The sequence below is a fragment of the Columba livia genome, chromosome 1 (assembly GCF_036013475.1).
Source record: "Columba livia isolate bColLiv1 breed racing homer chromosome 1, bColLiv1.pat.W.v2, whole genome shotgun sequence".
Lineage (NCBI taxonomy): Eukaryota > Metazoa > Chordata > Aves > Columbiformes > Columbidae > Columba > Columba livia.
In genome coordinates, this window is record NC_088602.1 from 105696433 (window position 1) to 105717492 (window position 21060).

Consider the following 21060-nt stretch of genomic DNA (forward strand, 5'->3'; position numbering starts at 1 on the left):
TTCAGCAGCACAGAAGCCACGGCTGCGTGTGGTGAAGCAGCCGCACAGCACAACTGAAGGTGTAATTGTGACTCCTGGGCAGGCATCAGCCAGGTTCCTCGCTAAAGACCTGGGAACTCTCTCATGTATTTGGCTGTGACAGAAACGCTTTGCTGCCTTTAGACGGAGCTGCTACCGTAACAACTACATCCCTTAGTCCATCTCTTGGCAGAAAAGAATGACATTTTTACAGAAACTGTTACAATTCCTTTCACAAAAGAGCAACTTTATGTCTTTAGTGCCACAGATTTGCAAAAGCGTTGCCTGGAAACTCAACCCAAGCCGAAGTGAATATGTGCTTCTGAAAGAAAAACACCCCTGTTCCCTAAATTCTTTTGACGTCAGTAACTGAAAACCACGTAATACACGGCAACGCGTGGGGGGCGCGGGGCGCCCCGCGGCGCAGCAGGGGGCGGTGCGGCGCGGGCCGGAGCTGTTCGTTCAGAACCGCGCCCGCCCGCGCCGCCGCTGCTCCGGGCTCCCGCCGTCAGTTTTGAACGAGTCAAGCCTCCCCGCAGGTCACCGTAAGGGTGTTGCCGAGGCCGACCAGGGCCGGCGGGGCCACGGGAGGTGTACGCTGAAGCGGCGCCCGGCCTGGCCAGATAACGCTAGTGTGGCTCTTGAAGCGTCTCTGCCTCCCACGCCCCCACCCCGTTCCGGTACATCCCCGTGCGCGGCACTAAGCCGGGCCTGCCCGCGCTCAGGAGGGCACACTCCTCCCCGCCCCGCCCCGCCCCGGCGCGGGGAGCACACGGTTGGGGGCCCCTTTAATGGGCACCCCGAGGGAGGTGCCCGGCGGCCGGAGAGCTGCCCGGCGGCGGGATCCGCAGCTCGGCTGGACCCGCCGCTGCCGCGGGGGCCGGCACCGCCCGCGGAACCGCCGGGGGCCGCGGTGGCGCGGCGGAGCTGCAGCCAACCAGGAGGCCGCATGTAAATGAGCGCGGCGTCCCCAGCGCGGAGGGGGCGGTGGCGCGGCGGCCGCCCGGTTGCCATGGCGACGCGCGGCGGCAGTGCCCCCGGGCGGCTCCCGGGGAGACCCCCCGCGGGGCGGGCACACGCGTGACGGCGGAGCTCCGCGCCGGCGGGCCCGGGCGGTGGCGACGGCGGCAGCGGCAGCAACGGCGGGCGAGGCTGCCGCCGGCCATGCCAGTGCTCGCGCCCGATGCTGAGTCAGAAACAGGTATCCCGAAATCCCCCTCTGAGGCGCGGCGCTCGGAGGCCATGGAGGAACTAGAGCACACCTGCCCCCAGCCTCGCCTGGTGAGTGGGGGCCGGCCCCGGGCCGGGGCTCGGCACCACTTCGGCACTCCCGGATGAGCCTCCCCCCCGGGCGCTGCGGGACGAGTGCGGGGTGGAGGGCGAGGGAGGGAGAGGCCGGCTCCGTCCTACGGCGGGTCCCTTTGTGTGGCGGCGCGGCTCCGCGGGGAGCGGAGGAGCCAGGGCTGCCGTGGGGGTGGCTGTCCCCGTCCGGGTCCCGTCCGGGCTGCCCTTGCTGTGCTTTGACGTTTGGGGACTTCGGGGAGTATAGTGACAGCGAGGCAGGATTCGTATTTCCCTCTTGGAAAGGAAAAATAACCTCCCTAAGCCCCCGCGCAACCGAGGGTGCATTTGAATAATGGTGGGGCAGAGGCTGCCGCGTTTGGGAAGGGCTCGCACCGAGCGGCCGGAGTACAAAGCCCCAGTTTCAGCTCAGGTGATGGGAGGCATGTGACTCGGTAAAGCCGTATTACAATTGAAAAAAAAAAAAAAGCTGCATATCTTTAATAATGAATGCAGAGGAGCAGCGCACACTCAGAGGAGGCGGCAGCGGAGAACGGTGCCCGGTCCCGGCCTCTCCCCGAGCCCCGGCCCCGGCTCACCGGCGCGTCCGCTTCCCAGAGCCGCCCGCGTCCCGCCGAGCACTGCGGGCCGCCCCTCGGCCGGGACTGGGGCACCCGGGAATGGGTAAATCACACTTCTCTCAACTTCAGAGCACAGGGAGGAGTTTCCTATTCGATGGTGGGTGTGTGAGGAAGGCAGTCGTGGAAGACTGTGTTTTTTGGGGGAATGGGAGCCTCAGGAAAGTGACAGTAAAAATGAACTCCTTTAGTGGTCTTTTTAAAGGTGAGGGAAGCCTCCTTCAGATCGTGCAGGCAACTTTACAAGGCTGCTGTTCCCCTCCAGTTAAGGTTCTGAGAGCTGCCCTTGTTGGGTTTTTTTTCATGTGCTAATTTAAAATAATTGGAATGTTTCCTTGCTTTTTATTGAAACCTTTTATTATTCCTGTCAGGAATGAGCACTCCTTCCCCCGGCCTGGTTCGCACCATTGGCAAGGTGGTAGAAAAATAATAACAATACCTGTTTGCATACACAGAAATGCAGAGACAGCATCAAAGTGTGAAAGTACATGACTGATGCAACAATTAGTACTGGAAATCAGATCATTTAGCACTAGAATTCAGTCACAGTCCTAATTAAAACATATTTCAACATTAAACTTGAGTAATTAAATTCAACACTGTAGTTGAGACATTGTTCTGGTATGACAAGAAATAGCAACAGTTGTTGGAGCTGACCTAAATTAACGTTTTCTACTTATAATTAGAATCAATTTTGAAGAAGACTGTTAATTTGTTTGTGAAAGACTTTTTGAGCTGTTTTAAAAGGGAAAGTTAGCTTACGTGTTCTTACTGCAGTGTGTTCGTACAGGCTGTCTGAGATTTCCCTGTCAAAAGCTCAGATATAACAACCCGTTTGAATATATTACTCCATGTAGTCTGACATTTTAAAAGATTTTAAAGAAAGAAGTGACAATATGATGCCAGTATTTACAGTATCATGCATTCCAGTGTAATTTCTGTGGAAATTAAGGTGACAGCTAGAGTACACGAATAAAACAAGAATTCATTATGATATTTTAGATCTTTCTGAGTATCAGTAAATCAATAATGGACAATGGAGACATTTTGAATAAAGATTTATGGAAAATGTATTCTTATAAAGTGATATTTTGTCAGTCAGCAGATCTACATTATCTTCATAAAATCATACCGTTGTTTGGGTTGGAAATTACCTTAAAGATCATCTAGTTCCAAGCCCCTGCCATGGGCAGGGGCACCTTCCACTAGACCAGTTTGCTCAAAGCCCCATCCAGCCTGGCCTTGAACACTCCCAGGGAAGGGACATCCACAGCTTCTCTGGGCAGCCTGTGCCAGTGCCTCACCACCCTCATGGTGAAGAATTTCTTCCTTATATCTAATTCACATCTACCCTCTTTCAGTTCAAAGCCATTATGCCTTGTCCTGTCACTACATGCCCTTGTAAAAAGTCCCCTCCCTTCTTGTGGGACCCCTTCAGGTACTGGAAGGTCTCCCCAGAGCCTTCCCTTCTCCAGGCTGAACAACCCCAGCTCTCAGCCTGTCCTCATAGGAGAGGTGCTCCAGCCCTCTGATCATCTTTGTGGCCTCCTCTGGACTTGCTCCCACAGGTCCATATCCTTCTTAAGCTGGGGACCACAGAACTGAACACAGGCAAAAAAAAATCCAGTTGAAGTATAATGTAATACATTGTGCTTTATTAAGGGCATAAGGAGTGATGGAGGCAGGCAAAATCAAATCATGTATTAAGGGACAATAATTCAGAGCTGGTGTCCTGAAGAGTTAATCGCCCCTCAACAGGTGATCTAATAACATGGATTTTAAGTTCCTGTCAGATCTTTTATGATCCTCAGTACTTTTTTTTCTGATTCCACTTCTTTGAAGGCAGCATGTACAGTGGTAGGCCAGTAACCTATATTTTAGGCTGTGGAGTCTGCTAGTTTGGCAGGAAGTGTCATAGTAAGACTAATGAAAACTCCTGTATCCTTCAAAAAGCAGGAAAACAGGGGACATTGAAGGCAATTCCCAGGTAAGCCTCAGTGAAATTTGATGTTTTCCAGTGCCTAGGACTGTTGTGATATAAATTGCCATTAATTTTTTTCCCAAGACACTCTTTGGGTTTTCTTAACCAACTAGAGCATTAATGATCTGTCATGCTCCAGTCAATTCCCCTGGTCCATCTCACACTTAATCTTTTCTTTCTTTATGTTCTCAACTTCAACGTGTCTGAATGCCAGAAAAATATCTTTCAGATGACACACGTACTTTAGTCTCAATGCACAATGGAGAAACAAACCAATTACAGTTGTAGGCTTTATTCATAGTGGTGATTTTAGCAGTTCTGTAGTGAAGAAAAAACCCACCAATAATGTTTCTCCAATCCTGATTTGCCTATTTTTACATTTGTCTGTTTCTTATCTGGACCAAACTGCTGGGTTTGGCCACTTTCTGATTTACCACTGTCTCCTAGTCTAGGGTGTACCGCTGTACTGCTGCCCCTAACATAGCCATGGTTTGGTTATGGGGCACTTCACTGTTTGAAATGGGATAAACAGTGCTGTGGCTCATATCATACCACACATTCAAGGTACAGCAGTTGACCCCAGGTAACTCTCAGCAAGCCGCAGAGCACTGCTGGGCTATGGAGCTCAGCCTGGCAACCCCAGCATTAGGGTTTGCCTGGGGGCATCTGTACTACAAAGGTAAGTAAGCAGGCAAGTTCCTAGTTTAACTGTATGGAGAGATAACACAGGAGGAAATAGCAAGGAGTAAGTACAAAGCCTTGTGAAGCAATTAGCTTATTTTTTTTGTAATTTATTTATGTCCCTTGGTTTCAAGAGTTTAAGTTTGATCCCACAAGACTTTGGTCCTGCATGTGGGCAGCTCCTTGAGGGATCAGTGTGCACCTCGAGAATTACCAGTCCTCACTCTGAAAGGAGCAAATGAGCAGTTCAACACACTTTGTTCAGGAAGACAATTCCAGATAGTGTCTTTCATAAAAGGAAACTATGGCAATTTAAAAGGACAGTGCTGCTGATAAAGAAAAACCGAATACACATCGAAACTTACTTTCAAAACCTACTGCTTGGTCTCACCTTTCCCTTGAACACACTGACTTCTTCTCTCCCTTGCATTTCACATGTCTGTCATCCAACACAGGCCTCAGTGGGAACATCTGGGAAAGTACTGTTGGGAGCTGGGTACCAATGTCTTGTTTTCAAAACTGGCTGAAACCCTTAGGCTTAGCTCAGCTAAGGGAATGCAGGGCAATGAAACGTATGCGTCCGTTGCAGTTCCTATCTTGTTGTGCTTTGAGTCTAATGTGAGATGAGCCCAAACCAGGAATACAGTCTCTTCTGCAACACACAGGCAAAATCAGGCACAGCTTAAGGAGCCTGATAGGCAGAAGAGCACCTGAATTAGCCAAGGTGAACTAGAGGGAAGGAGAGGGAGCAGACAAGTAAGGTGGTTGGTTTGACCTGTGCTTGTGGGGACGTTGGTGGGTACAGGGCCAGGCAGGAATTAAGCAGCAGTTTTCATGAATTTACAGTAACGTGAGTCTTATCTTTGAGGTGATGTAAAGAAGCAGATAGGTGCTTTTTGCTGTGTCTGCTCTGCCCTTGGCAATGCGATCCCAGGAATGCCGGCCTGTTCCTGAGGTTGCGGTAACGTGACATCTGTGCTACCAGTGGACGCCTGCTCTCAGGCAGCTCAAGCTGTGGCCAGATCCCATTTGCCTGTGCAGGAGGAGCATCAGGACCCTGTGTGGAAAGTACCCAACTATTTTTTTCTGCTTAGCATCACCCTTGCAAGGACAGGCTGGCTGGAGGCTTAGGACCTATCCATATGGCGGATAAAACACATCCTGCCAAGGCACTGTAAGCATCAGGGCCATTTGAGGTTCACCCTGGCAATCCCAGTGCCAGCTCCCAAGCCCAGATTTACTTCTATTGCTTTTTCTTGAGATTCAGCAGCTACAGACATTTACAGTTCAATAGGAATTAGGTATCAAATATCTTGGGGACACTGAATCTACAGTACTTTGGAGAATGAGACTCAGGTACAACTGAAGATCACAGCTCTCATGTCATTTTAGGTATCAGCAGCTTTAACCATTTTGTTTATTTTATCCAGTTTTTAGAAGAAATGAGAGTACCTGAATTCATTTTTTCATATTATTCAAATACATTTGGAAAACACTGGGTTCTTTTGGGAGTTTTGTTGTTGTTGTGTTGGGGTTTTTTGTGTGGGGGTTGTTTTTTTGGGGTTTTGGTTTGTATGTTTTTATTTTATTGAAGGATAGAGGAGAACATTTCAGTACTTTCACTCACTGGATCTCTATAAAGGTTTAAGGGGGCACTAGAGTCCTTCAGACAATTTCCCTATTGCTGCTATTAAGCAATGTAATCTTAAGCACAACATTTGAAATAATTGCAAGAAGAGTCTGCATGCCTTGGATTCCTTTATTTTAATCCCTGGATGCCTTACTCCCTTCATACTTGTGAGCAGTGTTTTGAGAGGTCTGCAACCTCTAGAATTATTTCAGATTTTTTTTATTCCATGAACTTCCATAGACCTTCATCTTTATCTTTCCTGTATCACTGAAAAGTATACGTGATTTTAATCAGAGGTGCTAATGATGAGTTTAGGGCATTTTATTGTGGTTAAAAAGTGTCCCGTGCATCTGTTTCTCACTCACATGATGTTATGACTTAGAGGATCTGCCATCTGTTTGCTTCAAAGTGGAACTAAGCATAAGTGTACATGTAAACAGCTTTACATTTGAGGAACCAAAAATTTCCTTTGACTCAATATCTTTTTGATCCTTTACAGGTTTGGTTTCTGTTCTGGATTAATTTTACTTTCCTAAATGTTGGCTATGACATGAAAGGACAAACCCATAAAAACATGCCAAATGTATTTGGCACTTGGGGATATGTAGCAATCTTTGCTAAACTAAAAATTGCCCATAGACACCAAAAATCTGCTGTGATTTCCCATTACTACATAAAGGACATATCGTTGGTATACGTTCTGAAATGCCACAGCCTCTGCAAAAACATGTTGCAATACTTATTCATCAGATATACAGAACTACAGATATTTTTCGCAGGCTTCACAAATGACACGTAAGTACAGGGAGCAAGCATTACATTCCATGTGTTGTATTCCTTGCTTGCAAATGCATATGTGCAATGCTATTTTAGAAGCAGCTTTTATTAGAATATTACCAATTTCTTAAGCTGTGCTGTTGTCTTTACTATGTAGGTTTGTGCCATGTGTTTAAAAAAGGAGTGAAAAAACGTTGTAAATAGATACTCTCTGCCCCCTCCTCAAAAACATATACAACATTATAACGTAACATGTATAAAATGTAAAAAGAAACCTAACACATGCATGGATGTGGTGCAGAAGAAATACAGAATTAGGAGCCAAATACTAGCTAGGTGGGCAAGAAGTCCGTGTAGTGCATAACCGTGTATCCAGGATTGTGCACAGATACTCAGTGCAGCCGAACTGCCTGTCACAATATCGCCTTATACCTTTGTTACCACATAATCTGCTTTCCTTTCCTACACACGTGGAGACAGATGGCATAAGGTGAAGAGCTCTTGTGAAAGGCAGTGGATGAATGAGGGATGTGGTGGAGAAGCCCAGAGCACTCCCTCTGGGAAAATAGTCCCTCCCAGGGAGCTTCTGGGTGCCACCTGGGGAGCTGCAGCCAGAACGTGCCTCCTCTGCGGGAGGAAAAAGCTGGGGTTTCTTTTGCCTCAACATAGTTCTGAGTAACGATTTATACAAAATGCTGTCTTATGTCTGACGGGAAATAATTGACATACGTTAAGTGTTTCTATGTCAGTAGATTAACGGAGGAGAGGAGAGGAGAGGAGAGGGAGAGGGAGAGGGAGAGGGAGAGGAGAGGGAGAGGGAGAGGGAGAGGGAGAGGGAGAGGGAGAGGGAGAGGAGAGGAGAGGAGAGGAGAGGAGAGGAGAGGAGAGGAGAGGAGAGGAGAGGAGAGGAGAGGAGAGGAGAGGAGAGGAGAGGAGAGGAGAGGAGAGGAGAGGAGAGGAGAGGAGAGGAGAGGAGAGGAGAGGAGAGGAGTCAGCAGAACTGTGGGAGGACGGGCTAGATTTATTTTAGAATCATAGAATCATTTTGGTTGGAAGAGACCTTCAGGATCATCAAGTCCAAGCATAACCTAACTCTGGCACTAAACCATGTCCCTAAGAACCTCATCTAAACGCCTTTTAAACACCTGCAAGGATGGTGGCTCCACCACTTCCCTGGGCAGGCTGTTCCAATGCCTGAAAATCCTTTCCATGAAGAAATGTTTCCTCATATCCAATCTAAACCTTCCCTGGTGCAACTTGAGGCCATTTCCTCTTGTCCTGTCACTTGCTCCTTTGCAGAAGAGACCAACCCTCTCCATGCTACAACCTCCTCTCAGGCAGCTATAGACAGCAATAAAGTCTCCCCTCATCCTCCTTTTCTCCAGGCTGAGCAGCCCCAGTTCCCTCAGCTGCTCCTCATCAGACTTGTGCTCCAGATTCTTTTGACATATACATTAATGTTAGAACTCTTTGTAAAAGGTTTACCTGAAAGTACCCAGCAGTAACGTTCAATTACAATTTAATTGCTCATAAATTTATCTGTTTGTGTCGAGGTTACTAAAGGTGATACATGAGACAAGATTATTTTCATTTTTCACAACGTTCACTCCTTCAGCCTTTAAGAGAAGACCTTGATAGTCCTTAACACAGCCTTTCCACTTGTAAAGGGTATTCATACTTCAGAAGCTCAGCATGTATTTTTAGTTACTTCTCAAGAGTTTTGATAGTGTTTTTCTCTTCAATGTTCCTTACAACTCATGTCAGTGTTTCCTGTTCTGTAATTATTGTTTGCCAACATCAGGAGCAGGTTCCCAAAATAATCTTTCTTCATATGAGTAGATCTTAGCCACGTGATTTGTTCCAGTGAAATCAGTTATCTGTTTTAAATACCGCCTCTGAGATAAAAGCAGATTACAGCATCAGTCCTCCCACAGAATTTGCCTGCCAGCTTAATTGTTTTATAAGCACAGGCCCAGCCTGCTCTACCAGGTTTAGCTTGTGTAGCTGTACTGGTTCAAGATCTGCACATTTCTTAGAAATCTGTTGATGGCAAAATCTTAGATGACAATACAACTGTTTGCTCTACCAAGAGAACAGTGGTTTTGTCTGCATCATGTTGTGAGGCAGGTAGTGTAGCTATGCAAATAAAAAAAACATTAAAAAAGAGTAACTCCTTCCATTAGCACATGTTGCATGCAGTTACCCTGCAGGCAGAGTTAAAATGGCATAGATGGATCTGTCTTCCCCTTTTCCAAAATATTTCTGTCTTCCTTGGTGCTATGTAAAATACCCAAAACATAACCAAACAGAAAAAAACCCCAAACAAACAATAACACAATTAATTATTCTTATTACAGACTGTAAAGAAAAGAGAGGGTGGGGAGCTACTAGTGCTTTTGTCCTGTTATTTCAGTTCCTCTACAAATTACTTACCACTTTCCTTTAAATCCATTGGAAACACAAGCTATGAATGTTTGTCAGCTGACTAGCAGCCTAGTTAAACGGCTACGGTAGCTTAAGAGACTATGAAGAGTGATAATAAAAAGGCAGCAATGAGATACACCTGAAAATAAGCTGCTTTTAGCTGTCATGTAGGGTTTTGTCATAAAGTATAATATCCCCTTATCACACTGTGCTCTCCTCTCTGGGCTACTGTCTCACTAAGTATAGTTGGGGGTTACAAAGATGTTACTGGATGCAAATGGAGCTGAGAGGTATTTTCTAGGAAGCCCCCCCTTTACTCACCTCCCATCTATTAATTTCCTGAAGCGTATTGAGCACCATTTGGTTATTTTGCAAATTTGTGATAATGTAGATGTTTAAACTTGTAATTGAATGAGTTGCTTCGGATATGCTAGGGTTATTGGACATGATGTTTTTGCATTTTGAGGAAGTAAATTTAATTATAATTGAATGCGATGTCTTCATTCCCAGGAAATAGGACTTGCATTGCAGGAGTTTTTTAACATTTCTGAAATAAATGTCAGTAATGAGTCCTAATATTACAATGATTTCTCCATTGGTGACATGTAACAGGCTTTCTCTAGACACCACATATTAATAATACAGTAATGATGTGGCATTTGGACTGCTTAAATGAAAGGTCTCCCTGCTGACACTGGCTATAAGGTGCTCATGTCATTGAAGATAACAGCAAAGTGTTGGCACCATGTAAATAATTTTCTGTCCCTACCTGTTAAAGCTCTGGAAATTGGAAAAGTTATCAGTTCAAACATTGTATAAGCAACCTTGCAGTTAACAGGGAAGGGCAACAAAAATAACCAAAGGTGTGGACCAGCTTCCACATAAGGAACAAATGAATGAGGTAAAGCTCTTCGGCCTGGAAAAGGTGACTGAGAGGAGAAAAACCAGAGGACTATGAAATCACGGGATGCAGTGAATCAGTGACTGCAGATTAATTTACTGAAGCTTCCAGTACAAGAATATCAAATAGTACAAGAAGGAATCACACAGAATCACAGAATGTTAGGGACTGGAAAGATCATCTAGTCCAATTCCCCTGCTGGAGCAGGAACACCTAGATGAAGTTACACAGGAATGAGTCCAGGAGGGTTTTGAATGTGTCCAGAGAAGGAGACTCCACAACCCCTCTGGGCAGCCTGTTCCAGTGTTCTGTTACCCTCACTGAGAAGAGGTTTCTTCTCATATTTAAGTGGAACCTCCTGTGTTCCAGTTTGTACGCATTGCTCCTCGTCCTACCATTGATTGTCACTGAGAAGAGCCTGGCTCCATCCTTGTGACACTCACCCTTTACATATGTATAAACATTAATGAGGTCACCCCTCAGCCTCCTCTTCTCCAAGCTAAAGAGACCCAGGTCCCTCAGCCTTTCCTCATATGGGAGATGCTCCACTCCCTTCATCATCTTTGTTGCCCTGCGCTGTACCCTCTCCAGCAGTTCCCTGTCCTTCTTGAACTGAGGAGCCCAGAACTGGACACAATATTCCAGATGTGGTCTCACCAGGGCGGAGTAGAGGGGAAGGAGAACCTCTCTCGATCTACTAACCACCCCCCTTGTAATCCACCCCAGGATGCCATTGGCCTTCCTGGCCACAAGGGCACAGTGCTGGCTCATGGTCATCCTGCTGTCCACCAGGACCCCCAGGTCCCTTTCCCCTACACTGCTCTCTAATAGGTCGTTCCCCAACTTATACTGGAACCTGGCGTTCTTCCTACCCAGATGCAATACTCTACACTTGCCCTTGTTATATTCCATTAAATTTTTCCCCACTCAACTCTCCAGCCTGTCCAGGTCTCGCTGGATGGCAGCACAGCCTGCTGGCGTGTCAGCCACTCCTCCCAGCTTCCTGTCATCAGCAAACTTGCTGACAGTGCACTCTATTGCCTCATCCAAGTCACTGAGGAATATATTGAATAGTACTGGTCCCAGTACTGACCCTTGAGTGACCCCACTAGATACAGGCCTCCAACTAGAGTCTGCCCCACTGACCACAACTCTCTGGCTTCTTCCCTTCAGCCAGTTCACAGTCCACCTCACTACCTGATCATCCAGTCCACAGTTCCTCAGTTTAGCAGCAAGAATGCTGTGAGAGGCTGTGTCAAATGCTTTACTGAAGTCAAGATAGACCACATCCACTGCTTTGCTGTCATCTATCCACCTGGTTATGTCCTCATAAAAGGCTATGAGGTTGGTTAAACATGACTCCCCCTTGGTGAAGCCATGCTGGCTACCCCTAATGACCCTCTTATTCTTGATATGCCTTGAGATGGCACCAAGGATAAGTTGTTCCATCACCTTTTCGGGGATGGAGGTGAGGCTGACCGGTCTATAATTACCCGGGTCCTCCTTCTCGCCCTTTTTGAAGAATGGAGTGACATTTGCTTTCCTCCAGTCCTCAGGCACCTCTCCTGTTTCCCAAGACTTGGCAAAGATGATGGAGAGTGGTCCAGCAATCACCTCAGCCAGCTCCCTCAGCACCCACGGGTGCATCCCATCTGGACCCATGGATTTATGGATCTCCAAACTGCATAATTGCTCCCTAACCCAGTTCTAATCAACCAAGGCAAACTCCTCCATTTTCCTGACTTCCTCTGGGGCCTCAGGGATATAAGGCTCCTCAGGACAGCCTCCAGCAGAGTAGACAGAGACAAAGAAGGCATTCGGTAACTCTGCCTTCTCTGTATCTTCTGTCACCAGGGCACCCACCCCATTCATCAGTGGGCCTACATTGCCTCTGGTGTTAGTTTTATCTGCCACGTATTTGAAAAAGCTCTTTCTGTTGTCCTTGACCCCTCTTGCCAGTTTTAATTCTAAGGAGGCCTTAGCTTTCCTAGTTGCCTCCCTACATCCTCTGATAACAGCCTTATATTCTTCCCAAGTGGCCAGCCCCTGCTTCCATGATCTGTAAACTCTCCTCTTCCACTTGAGCTTACCCAGCAGTTCCCTGTTTAACCACGCAGGTCTCCTGTCTCCCTTCTTGACTTCCTACGTGTTGGGGTGCTCTGATCTTGAGCCTGGTAGAAACAGTGCCTGAACACTAACCAACTGTTTTGGGCCCCTTTACATTCAATACCCTTGCCCATGGGATTTCCCCCAGCAATTGCTTGAAAAGGCCAAAGTTGGCCCTATTGCAGTCCAAGGTTGTGATCCTGCTACGTATTCTGTTCCTGACACAGGAGATCCTGAACTCCACCATTTAATGGTCGCTGCAACCAAGGCAGCCCTCAGCCTTTACTGCTTCAACCAGATCCTCCTTGTTAGTGAGGATGAGGTCCAGCAGTGCACCTCTCCCAGTTGGCTCCTCCACCATTTGCATCAGAAAGTCACCGTCAAGGCACTGAAGGAACCTCCTGGACTGTGTCTGGCTGTCTGAGTAGTCCTTCCAGCAAACATCAGGGAAGTTAAAATCCCCCAAAACAACCAGGGCCTGTGACTGTGAGGCTGCTCTCACCTGCCTGTAGAAGCTGCCTCATCAACTTCCTCATCCTTATCTGGTGGCCTGTAATAGACACTCAGAACAGTATCACTCCTGCCAGCCTGCCCCTTATTTCTCACCCGTAGACTCTCAACTCGCTCCTCATCCGTGCCTGAACAGTACTAAATACATTGTAGTTGCTTGTAATATAAAGAGCAACTCTATCACCACACCTGGCTGGCCTGTCTTTGCTGAGAAGCACATAACCATCCATGACCACATTCCAGTCATGTGAGCTGTCCCACCATGTCTCCGTAGTTGTCACCAGGTCATGATCTCCTGCCTGAACACAGGTTTCTAACTCCTCTTGCTTATTCCCCATGCAGCGTGCATTGGTGTACAGGCATTTCAGGGAGTGAGCCAAGCACACTGATTTCACCCTAGGGGGATGGGAGGCGTCCCAGCCTTCATCAACTGTAGAATGCTGCCCCACTGGGACAAGCCCAGCTACAACACCATCCCCCTTCGAGTCTAGTTATAGCTCTCCAAATGACCCCTGCTAATTCCTGTCCCAGCATCCTTTTGCTCCTGTGAGATAAACCTTTCCCACGTATCACTGTCTGGACTTGTGTCTTGTAAAACCAGCTGTTATCAAAGAAACCAAAGCCTTGCCTGTAGCACCAGTCTTGTAGCCAATTGTTTATAGACTGAATTCTTCTATTCTGTCCCACGTTGTCACCTAAAAATGGAAGGAGGGAAGAGAAAATAACTTGTGTTCCAGACTCTTTCACCAACCGTCCCAAGACCTTGAAATCTTTCTTCATTCCCCTCGGACTACGGGAAGCAGCTTCCTCCCCATCTGCCTGGAAGATAAGTCGTGTCTGGAAGAGGAGTCATGTGCTGAACAAACAGAATGAGATAATCCATCACTAAACTCACACTTTTGGCCATAGAACATCCCGCTACAGGATGATGCAGATCTCAAACGGCTTACCTAGGTCCAAAATATGAGGCTAATTTGACTTGCTTGACTAATCACAAAATGTAAATGCTTAGAAAATAATGAAGGCACAGATGAAGGGAAAAATCTGTCAGAGAAAGACAGAAGTACATTTGCAAAAAGTCTTTGTCAAGCCATCTGATTATTGGCAAAAGTATAGCAAACTTCCAAAAGTACTTTAATGCATTAACTGAAAAGAAAAAGTTGCTATATAAATTACTTGCTCTCTTCTCCCAATTCTAGTTATTACTGACAAGAAACTGGAGCAACTGTAAGTAATTGTATATAAACTGAGAGAGGTTTGATAAATCACTTCTGTTTTTTAATAATTTCTTGAAATATTTTATCTTATGCTATAGTATGCAAACCCAATGGTCTAAATTTATTTTATTCATGTTTTTGTTAAGCTCAGCAGCTTTTTTTCTAGGCCAGATAAAATGAAATAATATTGGATACTCATTGGGAAGCTGTTGCTGTATTTCACTTGATCTGTCAGCACATGGTATTTATGCATTTTTCCATGTGGCTTTGATAGAATATTGCCAATTTTAATCTATCTTTTTAATGTATTTTCATATCCAGTGGCTGAGACATCACAGAGTAACAGAAATATTGACAAGTCTGGTTCTGAGCCATCAGCCATAAGCTAAGCTCTAATGTGAGTGTTTAAAAAAGCTGGACCAGTGGGAAGCTAATAGAGGTGGTTCTCCATTGAGCAGAGACACAGAGAAAAATCTTGGTGTTGCAAAGGTGTTTACCTAGATAAAAAGAACCGCTGTGTTTGCCTAGGGGGGGAAAGAAGATAATCTTGCTGCAAACCAGGTCTGTTTTCTTCAAATAATCTCCAAGGAAACAGCCTCTGCCAAACTCGGATCTGATTACCCATTGCAGGCCTCAGACCAAGCCATTATTGTTTTAACTTTTCTGCCTTCCTCTTTATCCCAGCGGGAACCAGACTGTATGGGCTGCCGCATAACCTGACCTTGCTTGGAGATAAAAAGACAGGTTAGCCCACAGCGATCGCAAAGCTGTAAGCAAAAAGACAGTATTTAGAAAATAAAGGAAGGAGCTGGCACGGTATGATTATGTGTAATGCTCTATGATGTGCAGTGTGGGTGGTCGGATGAACAGTTCCCGTCCATGAAACCCGGACAGAAACTTGGACTTGGACATAGTTTCTCCATTTTTAACCTTGTCTCTGCAGAGATGCTGTGATTTTCATCACAAAGATACTGATGATGATGATGATTTCCTGCAACATTTGAAATTACCAAAAAAACAAAGGAAATAAAAATGGAAGGAGAAAAAAATAAATTGACATAAAAATTTAGTGCTTTCAGTAAACAAAATGGATAGTAAATCAGCAGAAAGAGCTGGATATGCATCCTTAAGTCTTTGTTGCTGTTTTATTGCTGTCCTCTGAGCTTTCCATGCAACAGGCCCATGAGCCCAGAGGTCAGTAGCAATTAGGCTTGACATGTCTTCAAGTGTCTCAGGGACGGTAAAGAAAATAAATGCTCAGTGAGTAAGCATTCAGCATATAAAAACTGAAAAATAGTGTAAAGGGAAAGATTCTGTTATGACCAACCACAGGTGATCCAGCTGTCATGACAACTGCCCATGGTCACTGTCAAAACCCAACCAGGCTACAGCTGCAAGGCCATGAGGTCCCAGATAAATCATGGTGGAGGCAAAGTAAGTGATAGATTTCCTTCAGCTTGTCTCAACTACCACCTCATCTCACAAAACCAAAACTCATCTTACAGTAGTTTGCTGTTTCTGTGAAACAAGAGCAGTAGAAGCATGTTTTTTCATATCAGACCATATGGCAGATAATAAATATCTGAGGCGCTAATGCCTGATAACTTCCTACGTAGGCATGGGCAGAAAATGCAATTTTTGTAATCAGGTTTCCTGACAGATAATGCCACATCATTCTTCACACATCTGCACTCTCTCTGTTTGGGTTATAAGCCCTTCAAAGCAAGTAACCTTGTGGTGCTCTGACAACAGACAGAGAATTTATACAGTATGTGTCAGACCAGAGGAAGGAGTTGCAGCTCAGTTATCTCCAGCTAGGTGGGACTTCTATCACAGTATCACAGTATCACAGTATCACAGTATCACAGTATGTTTGGGATTGGAAGGGACCTCAAAAGATCGTCTAGTCCAATCCCCCTGCTGGAGCAGGAACGCCTAGGTGAGGTTGCACAGGAACATGTCCAGGCGGGTTTTGAATGTCTCCAGAGAAGGAGACTCCACAACCCCCCTGGGCAGCCTGTTCCAGTGCTCTGTCACCCTTACTGAGAAGAAGTTTTTTTTCAAATTTAAGTGGTTGCATTCTTGCTTTTATTCTGAATGGCTCCTCAAAATTGTACAAGATGCTGATTAAAAGCACAACAAGACAACCTGTAGGCCCAGTTATCTATACTGGATGTTAGTGGGAGGAACTGGTGCTTGTGAAGAGGTGGCTCATTTGCAGCTTTCTAAATCCCAATTAGTTCTTCCAGCTGTTATTTACAGGTAGCAGAATATATCTTGCATCTTGGGCCTTTGGAGTCCTTGAAACCAAACCAAGGATTAAGCTGCTTGGACCATCAAACCTGATGTTGCCCTGCAAACAGAAAAAAAAGTACCTGCACCCACCTCAAAAATGCCTGAGCTTCTAAACAGAGACAAAGAAATAGGCTGTGTGATGTGTTTGGAAAGCTTTATTTTCCTCATTGTTTTACCTTGTGTGGATTGTGCTCAGAGGTGACCAAAAAGCAAAAATCCCCAGAGAACAAACCAGCATTAAGCCTGGTTACAGCATCCTGCCACAGTTAAATGGTTCTTTTTTAACTACTCAATGGAAGAAACAAATTGTCTTTTTTTCCCCTCTTCCAGACTCTGACAGCGCCTGCTCCATTTGCAGATGAAACAAGCTGCCAGTGCCGAGCCCCCCATGAGAAGTTAACCATTGCGCAAGCCCGTCTGGGAACACCAGGTATGTGTAGAGGTTCCATCAGCAGCACCCTGGGCGCTCCTGAGGCACAGACTCTTCCTCACAAACATCTGTCAATCCTCGCTTATGCCTTCCACCTGGAGGCACGAAGGCCATCCTGTTATCTGGGGCTATCAGGTATTGGGGAAGAAACCAGCAGCTACAGGGTCATTATCTGATGTTAGAGAAACAACAAGAGAAAACATTTGAAGTTAGAGTTGGATGTTTTAGTAGATGTCTCTGTGTTGGTTGGAAGGAAGGCTTGCCAGCCCACTCCAGCCAGCCTGAAAATTGTATTGTGCAGTGGCTGCCTCCTCGTTTCTCTTCCCATACTGCCTCTGTATGCTGGAAAACCTCTTGTTTCACCCACATTTTTTTGATCACATCAGACCTGAAGTGACCCTAAAGGCCATGTACCCTTTGCAAAGAAATCATGGCCGATTTCTGAACTCTTTATTCAGACATTTGATTTGGCTCGGGAAACAAAATGATTTGACATAAAGTCCCAAATATATACTTTAGGCCCCCTAACTTCCAAGAGATTATTTTTAAAAACTTCTGTTTACTTATTTTACTTCTTTGAAATAAGCTTTCAAAGTAGGTACACTTTATAGGGGTAAGCCCCAGCTTTCCAATCAGCTCTGCTAAGAACAGTGTTCTCCCATGGACCCTTGGATGTCCTGACAATGGAGACATCTCTCTGTGGCACCAAAGCACATTCCATGGAGGTTGAAGCTCTGTTGCTCTTATCTCCACTGTTATTTTGCTTGGAGGTGGCACAGCTGTCTGGTGTGTCGTTTGGTAAATCAAGTCCTTCTTCTATCTGGAGACTGCTGCTGAAGATGTCGTATGGAAAGCACAGAGTTATAAGGGTGATAGCAGGAGGATGGTGAGAAAAATAAATTATAGGCTCATTAGAGAAAGAGCTTGGGGGAAGTATGAAAAAAGGGAAGTGAAAGGTTTATGTGGAAGTGGTAAGCAATACGTCTTTACAGCAGTAAGCTGTGGAAAAAAGGAAGTCACAAACACGGGGGGCAGAAAAGGGAGATGATGGAAAAAATAAGGAAAAAATGGAAAAAAATCCAGAAGGCAGAACTGACTAGAAAGGCAGAGAGAAAAGAACAAGACATATGGTGGAACTCCGAATGAGTCAGGAAGATGATGTTTTTGCCAAATTAAAATACAAGGATGATGGACGATGATAAATAGGCTACGTCTGCAAGAAAACAGCAGAGAGTAGAGAGAAGAACAAGTAATGATTAGGACAAACACTGCAAGTTCACCCGTGGTGCTTTTGAATATCATAACTGGGGTAAATCTCTGCAATCACCTGGTCTGGGAACAAAAAACTGTCCAGTAGAATTAAGTGCAACTTGCGTTGGGTCTGAAAAATCACTGTTGTGTTTCTTTCTCTGCAGTTGACAGACCTGTCAGAGTGTATGCAGATGGGATATTTGACCTCTTCCACTCTGGCCATGCTAGAGCTCTTATGCAAGCCAAAACTCTATTCCCAAATAGCTACTTATTAGTAGGAGGTAAGATCTGAGTTATTTATTGTGCTGAATTTTTGCTTCTATGCTTCAGTATCAGAGGATTATTGCTGTGCTCGCACACCCAGCTGCTTATACACTATGACTTTGAATGCTGCTTTCACTCTGGGGGCCTTTCTATAGGTGATTTGTCTTGAATTATGTCTTACAATTGCATCAATTAAAGTAAAAGTCAAATTCTGCCCTCAGCAGCGCAGGCACAATTCCCATTCTAGTTAAAGCAGGTGCCTGCATGACTCTGAGCTTAGAATAGCTCCATATGAATAATTTACCTTTTTCAGTTATTCACTCAAAATTGTTCAAAGATGGAGATGAGCGAATGAGATCAGCTGCTCATTTATTTCTGGCTCCTTGGTCCCTCCACCAGCCGGGCACAGCCCATGGCCCCTGGCTGCCAGGTCAGCGCTGTGTGTGCAGACCCAGCCTTCAACATCAGCAGAGAAGCTAAACCCGGCCTTTATTTTTGGAGTGAAGGACAAAGCAGCCAGCACTCATCAGCACCTTTTCCCAGGAAGGCACCGTGTCTTAGCATGCTTAAAAAATGGACACCTTTCCACACCCACATACAATTTGTGCTGCAAAAGCACTGGTGTCATGTGTCTTTGTGGGCACCACAACCAATCCCTTCTATTTCTCGGTGTGAAGACAACTACTTGGAGCTAAGGGTGTTTGGGGTTTTTTGTGTGTTTGTTTTTTGTGTGTGGGTTGTTCTTTGTGTTGTTTTTGGTGCTTTTTTTTTTTAATAGACATTTATACATTCTCAAATCAATTATTAGAGCAGGATGACAGAATCAAAAGGAGTTACAGAGATATTGTGTCTGCACTGTGCATGAATAAAGAGTGATCAAAAAATAAAATCAAACCTTTCTACAGAATTAAAGCAAAAATTACTATTTTCCAATAATTTTAGTAGACCCTTTCTTTCAGGAGCGGGTAGACTTAAGATGACATAAAGCTTGTAAATAAATGTAAATACAATCTCAGAAAGGATCTTTCTACTGAAAATGCTTTAATCTCCATTAAATTTCTTGTCAGCAGGCATCAAAAATGACATAATAGGATAGACTAGCATTTCACTAGCTGAAATTCATATGTATATTATCATCTGGCTTTGAATTTTGCATGAACTCCAGGGCTATCTAAGCCTTCCTATATTTTTCCTACTTTAAAGGTCCTTAACAACCATCACAGCAAGAACATCCATTTTAGATCTCAAAAAAAGACTGCATCTTTGCCAGCACCTTGCCTGATAGGTTGATGTTTTCAACTTAGAAAGAAGCAGCAGCTGTAGAGCTGCTCTCATTTCCTTGCAAAATTAATATTGTTGCATTTATCATTTGTCAAGTACATTGACTATTTCTCCCAGTGTCACAGACAAGTAAGATCCAAAGGCACAGGTCTGACCTGTGGTGAAGAACAACCACTGTCAACTCAGTGATAAACGGATCTCACATGTTTCCATGGGAAGGGACTATTGTAGCTATGATATTTGATAGAGTTATGGTTGTGGGGACAGGCCACTGTGTTTTACACAACGTTATGTGGGTAGAAAGATAATACCTGATTTTCATAGTCCTTCGGTAACATGGGCGTTGCTTCCCCTCATTTTTAAAGCAATGTGGCAAAGTATTTGTACATGCAGACTTAAAGATGCAGGATTTTGGATGTGCTCGCTCCACTAGAGTGTACTGCTTCTCCCAGTCCTTTCTGTGGAGCTTCCTCCTGCCGTTTCCCATTTGAACATGGCACAAGACTTCCTTCTCTTTCTATGAAACCTGCTGATCTCAAAGCTAAACTCAGAGACAGATTCCTATAAAATATGCCATGACTTGTTTTCTATCAGTGTTTATTCAGTGAGAAACTGTTCTGCTGTGATTTAGAGACACAAGAACAAAAAGCAGGAACAGGAGGCCCAGAGAGGCTGAGGGGTCTCCATCTTCAGAAACTCAACTGGACGTGGTCCTGAGCAACCTGCTTTAGTTGACCCTGCTAGGGGGGTGGTAAGGGATGAATTAGGTGATGTCCCGTGGTGCCTTCCCACCTCAACTATTTTGTGATACATTAAGTTTGCGGGCACTCTGTGACTGACGACACTACACTTTTTATTTGTTTTTAAAGCATTGGCCATAACCCCTGATGATTTACAGCCCTTGAAATCCGCACTTACACTGGGATTGAGTTGCCTCAATGTGTGCATACTGTACCACCTGAGATGTCCTACAATACCTCAGCTGGGCTGTGGCTGCAGCTCCAGAAATGGAAAGACCTCTCAGAAGTCTATGGTTGTACCTGCGAACCCTTGAATAGAACTCTTAGGTGCCCTGGAGCACCCCAAAATTAGCTAATCTAATAACTAAGTGCTTAATGGAATTATCAGGAAATATATAACGGCTGGTCATGCTAATTCTACTAAGTGTGTAGCAATTTGTTGACACTTCCATATTTTAGTTTGCAGTGATGATTTAACTCATAAATTCAAAGGCTTCACTGTGATGAATGAAAATGAGCGATATGAAGCTCTCAGACACTGTCGCTATGTGGATGAAGTCATCAGAGATGCACCCTGGACACTGACACCTGAGTTCCTTGAAAAACATAAGGTACGTTTCTCCCCTTATCCCTCC

The 21060-nt window shown here is 45.2% G+C and overlaps 1 protein-coding gene across 3 annotated transcripts in view; it reads left to right on the plus strand.

Moving 5' to 3' along the window:
- The window catches only part of PCYT1B (phosphate cytidylyltransferase 1B, choline), a 53275-nt gene that overhangs the window by 12493 nt on the left and 19722 nt on the right, over positions 1 to 21060 (plus strand). The window contains exons 1-4 of one of the 3 annotated variants that reach the window (XM_065070804.1): positions 1028 to 1299; positions 16790 to 16889; positions 18305 to 18421; positions 20885 to 21036. In XM_065070804.1, coding sequence (XP_064926876.1) covers positions 1183 to 1299; positions 16790 to 16889; positions 18305 to 18421; positions 20885 to 21036 — 486 coding nt within the window. In that variant the 5' untranslated portion in view covers positions 1028 to 1182. Of the gene's footprint in view, positions 1 to 1027; positions 1300 to 16789; positions 16890 to 18304; positions 18422 to 20884; positions 21037 to 21060 lie in introns of those variants that run through there. The other 2 variants (XM_065070803.1, XM_021289298.2) reach the window with 2 other exon arrangements.